This window comes from Cyprinodon tularosa, unplaced genomic scaffold, assembly GCF_016077235.1.
Source record: "Cyprinodon tularosa strain WSP-4 unplaced genomic scaffold, ASM1607723v1 ctg332, whole genome shotgun sequence".
In the NCBI taxonomy this organism is placed as follows: domain Eukaryota; kingdom Metazoa; phylum Chordata; class Actinopteri; order Cyprinodontiformes; family Cyprinodontidae; genus Cyprinodon; species Cyprinodon tularosa.
In genome coordinates, this window is record NW_024039044.1 from 2,532,657 (window position 1) to 2,545,890 (window position 13,234).

The 13,234-nt window shown below is 39.4% G+C and overlaps 1 protein-coding gene across 1 annotated transcript in view; it reads left to right on the top strand.

Moving 5' to 3' along the window:
* The first annotated feature begins 4,085 nt into the window (after window positions 1-4,085).
* Window positions 4,086-13,234, top strand: part of kcng4a (potassium voltage-gated channel, subfamily G, member 4a) — a 30,203-nt gene continuing 21,054 nt past the window's right edge. Inside the window, exons 1-3 of the mRNA XM_038294015.1 lie at window positions 4,086-4,398; window positions 6,899-7,333; window positions 8,325-8,966. Coding sequence (XP_038149943.1) covers window positions 7,226-7,333; window positions 8,325-8,966 — 750 coding nt within the window. The 5' untranslated portion in view covers window positions 4,086-4,398; window positions 6,899-7,225. The remainder of the gene's footprint in view (window positions 4,399-6,898; window positions 7,334-8,324; window positions 8,967-13,234) is intronic.

Consider the following 13,234-nt stretch of genomic DNA (forward strand, 5'->3'; position numbering starts at 1 on the left):
AACAAATAAATGTTATCTATTTCCTTAAAAGAAAACCATGTTCTTTCCCAGAGATTAAAAAAAATGTGTTGGCTGCATGAATATAATGGAACCAGTTGGAAACTCCTCCAACTCCCATTGTCATTGTGACACAGCACACACAAGTGAACACTGCACACCATGAAATTGCATTTATGCCTCACCCGTGCAAGGGGGCAGCCCTCAATGGGGAGCGGGACGGTACCATGCTCAGGGTACCTCAGTCATGGAGGAGGATGGGGGAGAGCGCTGGTTAATTACTCCCCCCACCAACCTGGCGGGTCGGGAGTCAAACCGGTAACCTTTGGGATCCAAGTCTGACACCCTAACCGCTCACCCACAACTGCCCTGGTGCAGCATCCTAAATTTTTAACTATTGTTAAAATGTGTAAAGGTGTAACATAAAACATGTCCAGGGAACCAATCAGTTATAGTTACCGTACCAATGCTTATCATTATTTAAAAATGTTTCTAGTATTGAGTCTTCGGGGACCATATCTAGCGGCGCATTGGCCCCTGTTAGCCTCTGTCTAGAACCAACCATGGTGGCAAGCTACAAGCTACTCCTGCCAAGGGACAGACTGACAGAAGTGAGGCTGAGATAAATTAGGCGCCACTAGGCCCTCTGATTATTAGCCATAGATAAGGTGGTTGAAGTGTCCTGCTCAGGGACACAACAACCGAAATGAACCCACTGAGCCATAGTTGCCTTAGAGAGGAGTACTTTTACTCATATTGTCTTTTTCCGCTGTTAATTAAAATGAAGACATGGAATAGAATAGAATAGAATAGAATAGAATAGAATAGAATAAAATAGAATACCTTTATTTTCCCACTTTGGGGAAATCTGGGACCTCCCAACACTTTGTGCTTCTTGCATGCTAGAATTATAAGTTATAAGCTAATTATATTACCATGATTGTCTATTAATTTACTATATATGGTTGTGATATCTTTATTTATCCATGCTGGCTCATAAATTGACCTTTTACGTTTTGTAATATATTTGTTGTTCAATATTATGCATGTGTTTAGGGAAAAGTTATGAGTATGGCAGTTTTTCCATGCAGAAGGTTGTGACTCAGGTTGTGTTTACACATGATGTAGGTGAACACATCACTAAAGTGTAAACGGCTATTTATTATCGCCATCTACTGGGCTGGGATGTAATTTTACAAGTGGTGTCCCAATTCTTAGGGAGAAAATCTTCACCTGCACTTCCCTCATTGAGTGTACTTCACTGTGGAAGGAACTCACTGGAGTGTTCTAAGAACCAAGTGAGAGAAATGGGGCTGGGCCTTAGTCTTAGTCATCTCCTATTCGCCAGCACTCATCCTCTCTACCTTCTCATTTAAATCTGAATCTGCTTCATCACTTCATTCAAATATCCACTGCAAGGAATGTTTTTCTCAAAGATATATAAGGAAAGAATCATCTGACAGAAAGAGATAATGAGCTTAGACAGAATAGAAGTTATGCAGGACCAACTGGAATGACCATTTATGAAATAATTTTCCCTCAGTGATTTTTCAGATTGCTGAGTAAGTCATTTCCCCCCCTTCCTCTTTTCCACACACCTCAAACTTCTCATCATCTGACCAGAAGAGCCCAGCTGCTGTGATCCCCTCTCTGCTCCTCTTGCCTGTGAGGGATTAAACTCTTAATCTGCCAGGCTAAGATTTGCCAGTACCGTCTGGGCTGTGGCTATCTTAGTGTTTTCACTTGCATTTGTCCATAGCTATGCAACACATTAAAGTGCTTTTGTGTTGGTAATGTACAAAAATAATTGCACGTGCATAACATGTATGACAATCAAATTCTCCTTTTCATATGGTACATGTAAATTACACAATAGAAAATGTAAATAATAAAAAAACTTGAAATAAAAACATCACCAAAGCACCTAGTATTTCAGGCTATAAAACAAAATTTCCTCGACTAGCAAAACAAACAGCTCAGTATGAAAGGAGTTTGACCTCATGTTGGAAACACCTTTTGCACAGTGGGTTAATGAGTAATGATGGAATCCATATGGAGAATGTCTTTTTCCTGAGAAAGCACACTCACACATGCAGAGGGACCCCCCACCTGGCTCCTCAGTTTCCATTTCTACCAGTTTCCATCTCCACTTTCACTAATGTGTTGTCTGCTCTGCCTGTAGCCTTGAAGGCAGGACAAAGTGTTTGCTCGCTTTAGTTGTTCCCAAAGGCACGAGCACCTAATGAGCTGCTTCTCAAGGGCAAACTGAGAGGTTAGCTGAAAGAAATCTGCAACTCTGCTGACTAGGGTCCTCTGAATGTTTTTAATGGACAAATTTTGTCAATGTTTGTGAAGGTTTTTCAAAGTCAGCCTAGAACACTGGGGTGTGTCTTCTTGTGATGCAATCTGATGTATGGCCAGCTGTTTCTGTATGAAACATACATTAGTGCCCTTCATACATCTGCTGAACAGAGTTCTTTAGTATCTCTAGCTCTCATTAGTTTCCTCACTTGCATTTGTGTATCCACTCATCTGGCCCATCCCACATGAATGACAGGATGCTGCTTTTTTACATAAGATTTCTTCAGTAGTGCATCAAGAGTAAAGGGGAGAACCAACACTGAATACTATTGTGTAATTTTATATCGGACTTATGTAGAAAATAATTCCCATAACTGATTAACCCAGGAAGCCAGCAGGGGAGAGGCAGACGACGTCTGTCCTTTTTTTCTTTAACCTTTAACTAAATTGCAGAAAAAGTTCCTAAAGCTGCTCTGTTACTAAGTTTAATTCATTTCTATTTATGAATTAGCTCCAACTACACATTTATTTATTCACAGTGGTAGACTTCAACAATTGTACGCTCAAAGTACTTTAACTATGCACAATAAACATAACATATCCAATACTTGTCTTAAGGCTGAAAGGTTCATATAAACAGTTGGATACAAATATATATTTCTTTCTATAACTCCACATTTTAAGCTTCCTTTGCTTTGTACAGATATAATTTCTAGCGGGGGGTAGGTTGGTTGAGGGTCTAAAGCAGAAGCTGGAGGCATCCGCAGGACGTGTATGAAATGTAGTTTTGTAGCTTTAATAGATCACTTAAATTGTCAGGATATGCTTGAAATATTCTGCAGAGAGCGAGGAAGATCCTGTGTAAAGCAGCAGCACAGCTTGAGTGGGCTGCATGAACCGGCTCCCAAGAGTCACCTCATTTACATACATTCCTGCAAATCAAATCAAAACAAGAATTCATCATAAACTAAAATCATTTATACCTTTTTTCCCTCTGCTAGAGTCCATCATGAAACAGCCTCAACCATCACATGGTCATAAAATGCAATTGGTCCTCAATTGTCTGTAATTTTGTTGGCGTATTTTTCAGGTCTGGGTTCCAGAGCTTATTCTCTACCCACTACCATCCTCCTTTCCTGTCCTTTCCTTTCCTTTCCTTTCCTTTCCTTTCCTTTCCTTTCCTTTCCTTTCCTTCCTTGCTCAAAGCCAATCTTGTCAGTTAAAACCTTGACCACTCAGTTTGATATCCATGTTATCAAAGTTAACCCTGTTCAAATATTTCCTTGTTCAGCCTTATTACCATAAATGCTGGATATTTACATTTGATTTTTAGTTAATGAATTGATATTTCTCTTTATGTAGTTTTTTTTTTTTATTATCCGAAATTCAATAAGCCAATATAACATCTTCTAATTTAGCCCTACGGAAAATGTGTTCTGTAAAGACTTTTCCTCTTGTCTTTTCATTTTGCACATTATTTTCAGAGGAAACCGCGCCCCCTGTTGCGCACAATGCTTTGAGGGATATAAACAAAGAGCGCAACATCTCCTCTGTGTCCTTGAATTCCACAGAATCCATCCATCAGCAGATTTATCCCGCAGACCCCAGGAGACACTCGCCGCCTTTACTTCTAACTAAACCTCTTGGTCAGATGAACTCCGGATGTCTCTGGTTACCGTTGCGCCTTCCATCACCTTTACGCAAACTTGAACAGCTACTCGGGGCACCGGTGTTGAGCACAGCTGCTCCAACCTGCCTCCCCCTCCCCTCCCCTATGCCCCCCCCCTCCCCCTCCCCTCCCTTATGCCTCCCCCCCTCCCGTAGCACCGCTGGGTGGGCTGGAACGGGACACTTTCAGCGCACCGACCCTCACCTGTTTCCTACCACCTCTGCGTTCAGACCGGCTGCGCACCTCCCTTCAGCTTGGAAGATGCAGATGTCAGGGATTTCCTCCTCATTCCTGATGGCACGAGGCGCCTGAGGCTGCCGGCTGACAGACGGATGTGGAGTTGAAGAGGCTGCGGTGGGATCACGCAGCAATACAGGGGTTTCCCTCAGATTTCATTCGGACATCAGGAGATGAGTGCGGGACACAAAATGGTAAGCTGTGCTCCATAAGTTCCAGCTGGCTGATCTCTGCAGAGAGCGTTTCTGTCGCATCACCTTTAAATGGAGCTTTGGCATTACTTAGAGGAAGGGCGATTTGTACCAATTCATCACATAAAGTGGTTCTCACTGAGTATTTTATTTAGTTGTACAGCTGAGTTAAAGGCTGACCATTTAAACTATTTTGAACCAGTTGGTTTACAGGCAAAGATTGTTAGTGTTAAACAATGTTTAAACATTAGTTAGTCATACATTTTTTTACACCACAGATAAACTCGATTTATAAAGCTTATTTAAACATAATTAAAATAGTCTTACAAATATCTCTTCAGGAAGCATTTCAGCCTCTGAGCTTTGAAACAATTTCAAACTGAAATGTAGTTGGTTATAATCTTTAGTAGAAAATGGTACAGTTACACACAAAAAAAAATAATGCGACTGCCTTTGACATTTAATTATATTAGGTTACTTTAACACAATTGTTTTATATCCTACCCTGTTAAAATTAAAAAAAACTTGTGTTAAAGTAACCAAATATGATTAAGTTAATGCCAAAAACGGTTGCAGTATTTTTTTTTGTGTGTGTCAAGTATAAAAAAATCAAGTATAAACTATTTTACCTGGCATTCATTGAAAGGTATGTGACTTGCCAAAGTTATTGTTACTGCCTATTCTATTGGTAATCCTCCACAAGGAGGACCAAGGTGTGACTTGCTAAATAAGAACGCACATAGTTAATTAATTTCTGCCTGAAATTTCTTTCCAACACATCCTGATGCAGCGTCTTTAATCCTGTCCTTTGTGTCCCTATCTGTAGAAACAGCGTCTAAGAATAGCGTGCTAAAAATATCTTTCTTATTGAACTTTTCTCAAGAAAACTTCAAGTCTGTAGAGTAAGGACTGATTAATATGCACTTTATCATGAGCTTCTCTTCTTTGAGGGAGAAACCAGATATGAGCAGCATGATTTATTGGTTCCTTCAGTGAAGGATCTCATCCTGTAGGATCTGAGTTAGTGAAGCCTCGTTGGTTGGTCTGCTCTATGCATTCACACATTTGATGCCTGTGGTTAATATGGTCAGAGACAGCAGACTTGTTCTTCTCTCTTGATATAAATGCAAAGTTCATTTGGATTTGAATTCTGACCTTATTTTACCATTGTTTGCATATACAGACACAAGCCTGATTTGTTGTTCTGTTTTCTGTGATATGAATATCTGACTAAACCTGGAAATTCAAAGTGATTAATTGTGTTTTAATTAAGCTTATCAATTTACTTTAATAAGGAAGTACTTGTGCAAATTGTAATAAGAGCCTATTGACAAAGTATTGGTAATGGGTGTGATTAATGCTCCCACACCATAAGAGAGGATGCAACTAGATTCAATGAGGACTGTTCAATGTTGCTAGATTGCAGATTTATAGTTGTCAGATTGCTATCAAATAGAGTTGTGTGTTGAAATAAATAGCATGGTAATTGCTGCATGTTGTTTCTCTAATGCCCCTCAACATATTAATAATTCATCTGACTTAGGTATTGCATGGATGCTTCAGTAACGTTGTGCGAACTAATTGCTTCAACATTTTTGAGTTCTGATAACCTATTCAGCTATTCAGGTTTACAGTGTAGCATGGACAGGAAGAGAGTGGACTTGCAGGACTCCAAGCAGCACAGATCGGTAGGGGAACTGATCTGGTAGGGGATGATGATGTTGACCCTTAAATGTTGTGAGGCAGGAGTCACAGTGGCGGAAAACTGTTGTTTTTTTAGATCAGGAAAAAGTGTATGTGCATAAATTTTTAAACTGAGAGGCTGAGGCCAGAGTCAAATGTTGATTTTATTCACAAGCTGCTCTCTCAGTCTAAACAAACTACAAGTTATAACAAAGAGGAAGAAAATGAAGATTTATTTTCCTAAAGGTGACCTCACATTTACTCACATTGGAAATTGTTGATGCCCAGTGCAATAGCCGCAGAGTGCAAAATCAATTGTAGTTCAAATGGATGATTTTAGGCTTCAGTTGCAAAATGTGAGAATAAAAGACAGGGTTTAAGGTTAAAGGCAGTTGGACTGGAACATTGGCAGAATAACACTCACATTGTGACCAAGAACTGTTTAGTGCATTTGCACAACAAAGTAATGTGGGAAACGAAACATCTAACTGTGCCAATAAGTTTCAGAGCTTTTAAATTGGCAGTAAGATTCTCCTCTAAACTGTGATTCAGAGTCTGTCTGGAGGAAAGCTGCCACTAATTTACTCTTAGTGTGAACAACAATATTGAATGTTCTTTTCCTTTATCACCCACTCTAACTAAACAAGTCAGGCTGTCTTCATTGGATCCTGATTTGTGGTTAAATGAATTTACTGTATCCTCATGTCAGCATGGGAGGCTATTTATGGCTGACAAACTCCAGCTTGTCATTGTTAGGGATTTATTGATGACTGTTTAATCAGGACCCACTCTGACCTCTTTCTACTTATTCCTCTTCCAGCGTCTGCATGATGCCATCATGTTTTTGTGCCCTTCATAATCCTGTTAGGGCAACACAGTGGACCCGGACACTTGCCTGCCTTCCTGACTCGTCGGACTCATCTGTTGCAGCTATTAGATACAAGTCACCTAGAAATTAGCTGATTAGAGACATCAGTACTACCCCGATTCTCTTTTGGCTACATATTTTGATCTTTAATTAAGATCACTGAAGGCTGAAATAAACCTTCTGGTTAGAAGTGTAGAAAGACTTTGGCCTCCAAAGACTCCTGTTCTTATCCTGCTCTGAGTGGCCCGCTGTGGAGCAGCGAGCCTTCCAAATGCTGCCATGCCCATCATCAGCAACACCAACCATGATTTCAGCAATCTTTCGGTCAGCGATGACAGCAGTCTGGATCGGATCTTCACTGAAATTCCAGAAACTGAGACCATCAAGGTATGTTAATGTCAAAACTTCCCCAAATGAAAGTAGAATAACACACCTATCAGGCACATTATAAGGTACTCCTGCCATGCTCTTTTACTCAAAACAGCTAATCGGCACAAATTAAAAGTGTTAGATTGCTACTATGAAGGTGATGAATATGCCCCGCTGAAGTTAAACTTAGCAGCATAATGAAAAAGAAGTTACTTTGAGAGTATGACGGTTTTTGGTGCTAGGTATTTCTGAAGAGGAATCTACTGGAATTTTAACCCTAAACCAGGTCTTAGGTTTATGAAAAGTTTTCTGAAAAAACAAAAATTGTAGATCTTAGGGAAGAGCAGTTGCATATGATAGAAAACAGTAGAACAGTAGCTCCAAAGCCCACAGGTTTTTCTCGATACCTCTGTTATTAACAAGAGTGTTACCAAAAACAGCCCTAAAACATAAAACGTCATAAGCAGATGTGCTACAGCAGCAGATTTCGACTGTAGAATTTAGATGGTGGGTCAGAAATAGGTGTAAACAACATGAAGGCCTGGCTTCATCCTAGTTTGTATCCCTGACTCCGGCTGTTGGTGGTATCATAGTGTACAGAAGGTATTCTTGGTATGACTTTATCACCACAGTACCAACAAAAGTTAACAGACTGCCTGAGTGTTGATACCGATCAGGTCCATCCCTTCATGACAAGAGTGGACTCCTGTTCTATTGCCGTCTTCCAACAGGATAATTCTCCATCTCACAAAGCTCAGATAAGCTCAGACTGGTTTCTTAAATGGAGCAGGAGGTTCTGACCCTTGATGTTAGCTGATTGATCTGCAGCAACTTTCTAATGCAGTAATGCCAATTTGGACCAAACTCTCTGAGAAGCATTTGACACTTTGTTGTAGCTATGCCACTCAAAATTAAGGTGGAGTCCAACACGGATTTGATGTGCATCTGATAACTAAGCTGGTGGGTGTGGTTCTGTGTCAGATTCTAATGCCTCGTTCTTTACCTCCAGGGAGTGTACTACAAGAGGGCACAGTTTATTCGCAGGCCAGAAGACCTTGTCTCCGTTGACCATACCTTGTTGGCTGTGATTAATGTGGGTGGAAATCGTTACACCTTCCCCTGGACCACTCTCCAGCAGTTCCCCCTCACAAGACTAGGTCGCCTCTGTGGCTGTCGGTCACTTGAGGAAATTGCCAGTGTATGTGACGACTATGATGAAGCCAGGAAGGAGTTCTTCTTTGACCGCTCTCCATCCGCCTTTAAAGTCATCCTTAACTTCTTGGCAGCAGGGAAACTACGGCTTCTGCGAGAGATGTGTGTCCTGTCCTTGCATGACGAGTTGAACTACTGGGGGGTCGAGATGGCCTACATGGAGCGCTGCTGCAAGAGAAAGATGTACACACGCATCGAGGAGGTGCATGAGAAGGAGAGACGGGAGGAGGAGCGTAGGCAGAGAAATGCCATGCAGCGAGTCCCAGTGGAGGAAACAAAGTACAGGAAAGTGATGAATTGGCTGAGAGATATGGTGGAGAATCCTCAGTCAGGCCTACCAGGGAAGATCTTCGCCTGTTTGTCAGTGATCATGGTTGCTGTCACTGTTGTTAGCTTGTGTATCAGCACCATGCCTGACCTCAGAGAGGAGGAGGACAGGGTGAGTAATAAAAGTAATAACTGCCCTTTTAAATGTATTTTCTACATACACCAGAGGTTGGAGATAAACAGTTGATTGTGATTAGAAATATGTTTTGATATTACAAATGCAAAGAATAGTAGCTGTGAGCAAGTTGTTAAAAACTCTTTGATTTGGCCATTTTCATGACTGCCCAATACCTTGAGATTTATAGAAGACTGAAAGCTAAATTAATCACCTCCCATTATAATTATTTGATTTAGCATGTGTACAGGAAGACATTTATCTTTTAGTTGTTAGAGAAATTTGCTTGTAGACCTTACATATACCTTTGAAATGAGCTCCTATTGCAGCCACGAAAGTGGTCAAAAATGACTTTTAAGGATAATTTAATGAGGAAAGTTTTGAATATTGATAAAGGCTAAATAAAGCTTTACAGAGCTTTATGGAAATACCCTCTGGTTGGTTTAGTGAAGAGGTACAGTGTAGATACTGTACTTGGGTTGACTGAAAGTAGCTGTTACTTCCAGGTGGTCACATACGTATCTACTAATGTAGTGCACAAGTTAAAACAAAACAACAGGTATTGGGAAGAACAAATAAAAAATGGCTGCTGTAAAAGCAGGTGGCACATATAATACAGGTGGTAATCATTAATGCTGCTCATATTGATTCTAAAATAACATTTTGAGTTTTCATATAGAAATATTGAAGTCTGAATCCCTGACTTCTTAAACCTTGTTGTGTATTCCTGCCTAAAACAGCACCAGGTTTTACCAAACATTTCTTAGATTTCCAGATTTTCATGCCCTCTAACATCAGTTAGTTAGTTCCTAAGCAAATTGGAGTTTAACTGAGATATAAACACACGCACAAGAGATGTACTTCTATGTGGAGACTATATCTTTAGCATTTGTTTTGTTGCAGCATTTGTTTTCCAGTAGTGTAATTTATCTTGAGTATATTGAGTGATATTAATTGCTATTTCCCCCAGGTCTTAACAACCAAAGCTTTGAATTGTGAGAACCAAAGGGTCCAGAGAACCCAAACCCTATTGCTTTTATATTCTTATTTCAGACTTATCCTAAAACTCAAAAGCTACAAAAATCAAACAATTAAAGTGAGAAATTGCCTGTCTTGAGGGCGTCTTAACATTCTTCACTTGCTTTTATGTGCAAGTTCTGTGATGTGTGTCTACCCACAGCAGCATGAACTAATAAAGCCCGATGGGCTCACTGAGGCCTGTCCAGTCACTGACTAATGAAATGGGCTAACCGGATCTTTTTAAGAGGATGTTCACAAAAATGTGCATCACTACACATTCACAGGGTTGAAGACATTTATACACACACACTGCCAGTCACACCCCTCTAAACACTGACATACAGTCAGAGGAATTCTGTCACAGCTACAAATACAGCCCTCTTTGAATAATGCAAGAATGTATTCTTTTACAATATTATGAATAAAATCTAACCGTGGTTTGTAAACTTTTCTGTTATATTGTTTTCAGCCACTTAAATTGCTTTTCAAGTAGATTCCCTCTGCAACACAGAATCCCATCCGTTCCTATAATTAGGAAATTCTTCATCGTTTGGCTTCTGCAATGAAATAAAGTTACAGATTTTTGCCTCAGCCAGCAAACTATGATCCAAATACAGGATCCAGTTCAGGCACTGAGAGTTATTACTTAAAAAAAAAAAAAAAAAAACGCAGAACAACACATAATTAATCATCTCTATAATGATGGCCGCACATATGGTTTTGCATTTAATGGTAACGGGTTTGGTTTGAGTGTGGGTGTGGCCTCACTGTAGAGCAAATTTAGATAGATAGATAGATAGATAGATAGATAGATAGATAGATAGATAGATAGATAGATAGATAGATAGATAGATAGATAGATAGATAGATAGATAGATAGATAGATAGATAGATAGATAGATAGATAGAAAGAACTGCATTCAAGGAAATATTGTGCTATTGTTTTCCCAGAAACTTTCAGACCAAAATGTTTTTTTTTTGTGTGTTTTTTTTAGATCAACAAAGCTTTTAATTTCCTGCCCGCACTGACAAAACATTTCACATTCATGCAGCTGGCTTCTTTCACTTTTCAGACCTTGAATATGACTTCTGTCCCTTCGTACATCAACATTATATCCTTCAGCAAAAGCATTCGGCTTGTCTGTAACTGTTCCTACCTAAGCTCTCCTTTATTCTCCTGTTACATAAGAAGAAATCACAATGCCTCACAGGACCCTGAAGTAAAAAGATGATGAGAGCAGTCGAAAAAAGAATGATTAAAATCTGTATAAGTAACGTTTTTGTGATTCTATGTCACACTGATAAAAGCAGGCATTTTAGAATAGTTTATTCCATATGATATTGAACTACATTGTGAGACACAAATTTTCTTTGGAATCACAGCTGGCACACAGCAAAACTTAAAATAACACTTTTCATGGAATATTTTCCCTAGATCGGTAATCTCGCCTGCTTCAGGAATCATCAACAGTCGCGTCCATGTATTGATTTAGGCTTTAGCGGCAGCAGGCAGCTGCAGAACCCAGTGAGTGAAAGAGGGTTATAATGAAGAATCTAGCAAGGGGGTTCAGTGCTGGGTTACAGAATACGTGACGAGTTTTATGACTCTTGGCAGGAAAAGTTTAGAAGTTAGTGAGAGTAACTTAGGCATTAATGGAAAAGCTTGGTTGCAAGATTGGAGAGAGAATCTATTGTTGCTCGTAAACATGCAGGGTTAAGTAATGCTTTTAAATTAGACATGTTATGAATTATGAATAAAGCTATGAGACATAATGGGGAGAATTTTGCATAGTCAGGTATTACGGATGTGTCACATCTATAAATGAGCTTTTGTATTGTTATGTTTGTAAGTAGATGTTTTTAAGAAGCTGTGAAGAGGTTTGCATAAAGAGGCACAGATTTTCAAATAGCTATTCTTATTCAATAGTTATTCTTATTCCTTCAGAAATAATTTGTTTTTCTTTTGTTCACCAGGATGTGTTGATTTCTGGGATAAATTATGAAGAAAAAGAAACGTTTGCCTGGTTTGCTTTAAAATTTGTGTTTTTGTGTCTCAGTTCCATCAGGCGACTTTAAATAGAGCCCTTCCAGCCCGACATTACTGGCTTGGTAATTGAGATTTCTTTAAAGCTCTATATTGAAATATGTATGATTACATTGAAACAAGCAAACCTCCAACTTTACTACATTTATATGAGTGTCCTGCGACAGACTGGCGACCTGTCCAGGGTGTACCCTGCCTCCTGCCCATAGACTGTTGGACATAGGCACCAGCCCCACCATGACAAGGGCTAAGCAATAGAAAATGAATAGATGGATGGATATCCAAGTGTCCACAGCAACGCCTGGGTATAAACTTGCTTTTTTCTTTGCTCTTCATCAAAACAGGAAAAACAAGTAAAAAGGCTATTCAAGTAAGACAGGTGTTAGTTTTTTCATCGTCAACCGTCTGAAAACTGTGTTGCAAAAGACTCACGCCAGTAGTGTCTCATTTATCGCTGTTGCAGATCTAGTGAACTGCCACAGAAAACTGAATTTGCATCTCAGATAATGACCTAAAACAAGAGGCCAAACCCACAGAAATACATTTACCTGTGGCATCTCAGTTCCAACAACTATATCCTGTAGAAACTTTGTGGAAGGAGCAGAAAGTAACAGAGAGGAACAAGAAACCTTGAGAATTTTAGAGTGATGGAAAAGATCAGAGACCTTCCCTCATTCATGCACAGACCTTCAGGATTTAGTTTGAGATTTAACAGCAGATTTGTCAACTAATGATAGTTGAGTAAAAATAATATATTTTAATACATCTTAACATTATTTCTATCCAACTCAAAAGTTCAAATGGAAATATTATGAGTGCTTAAAAATCTGAAGTAACTTTGTCCTGGTATGACCAACATCCTCCCCGTCCAGCTATAAGTCCTCCTGCCCTCCAACCTGCCTATGCTGAGAGATGTAGAAAAGGAGGTAAAGTAAGTAATGTGTGGAGTGTGACAGTTGAAATACTTAACACTTAAGAGAAATGCTCATTTTAATTTTAAGCTGCAACATTGGCCTTGAGGTAGATCTACTGTAAAAGTCATGTTTCAACCTCAGTTTTTAAGCATCTTGAAATATGTACATTAAGTTTTGAGAATTAAGAGCTCGTCAAAATTTTGTGTAACAAAAGTAATCAAAATATTTTGATCTGAGTGACACTGTGTCCTCAATGATAGGGCTTGTTTATGTCAAACATGCCCAAA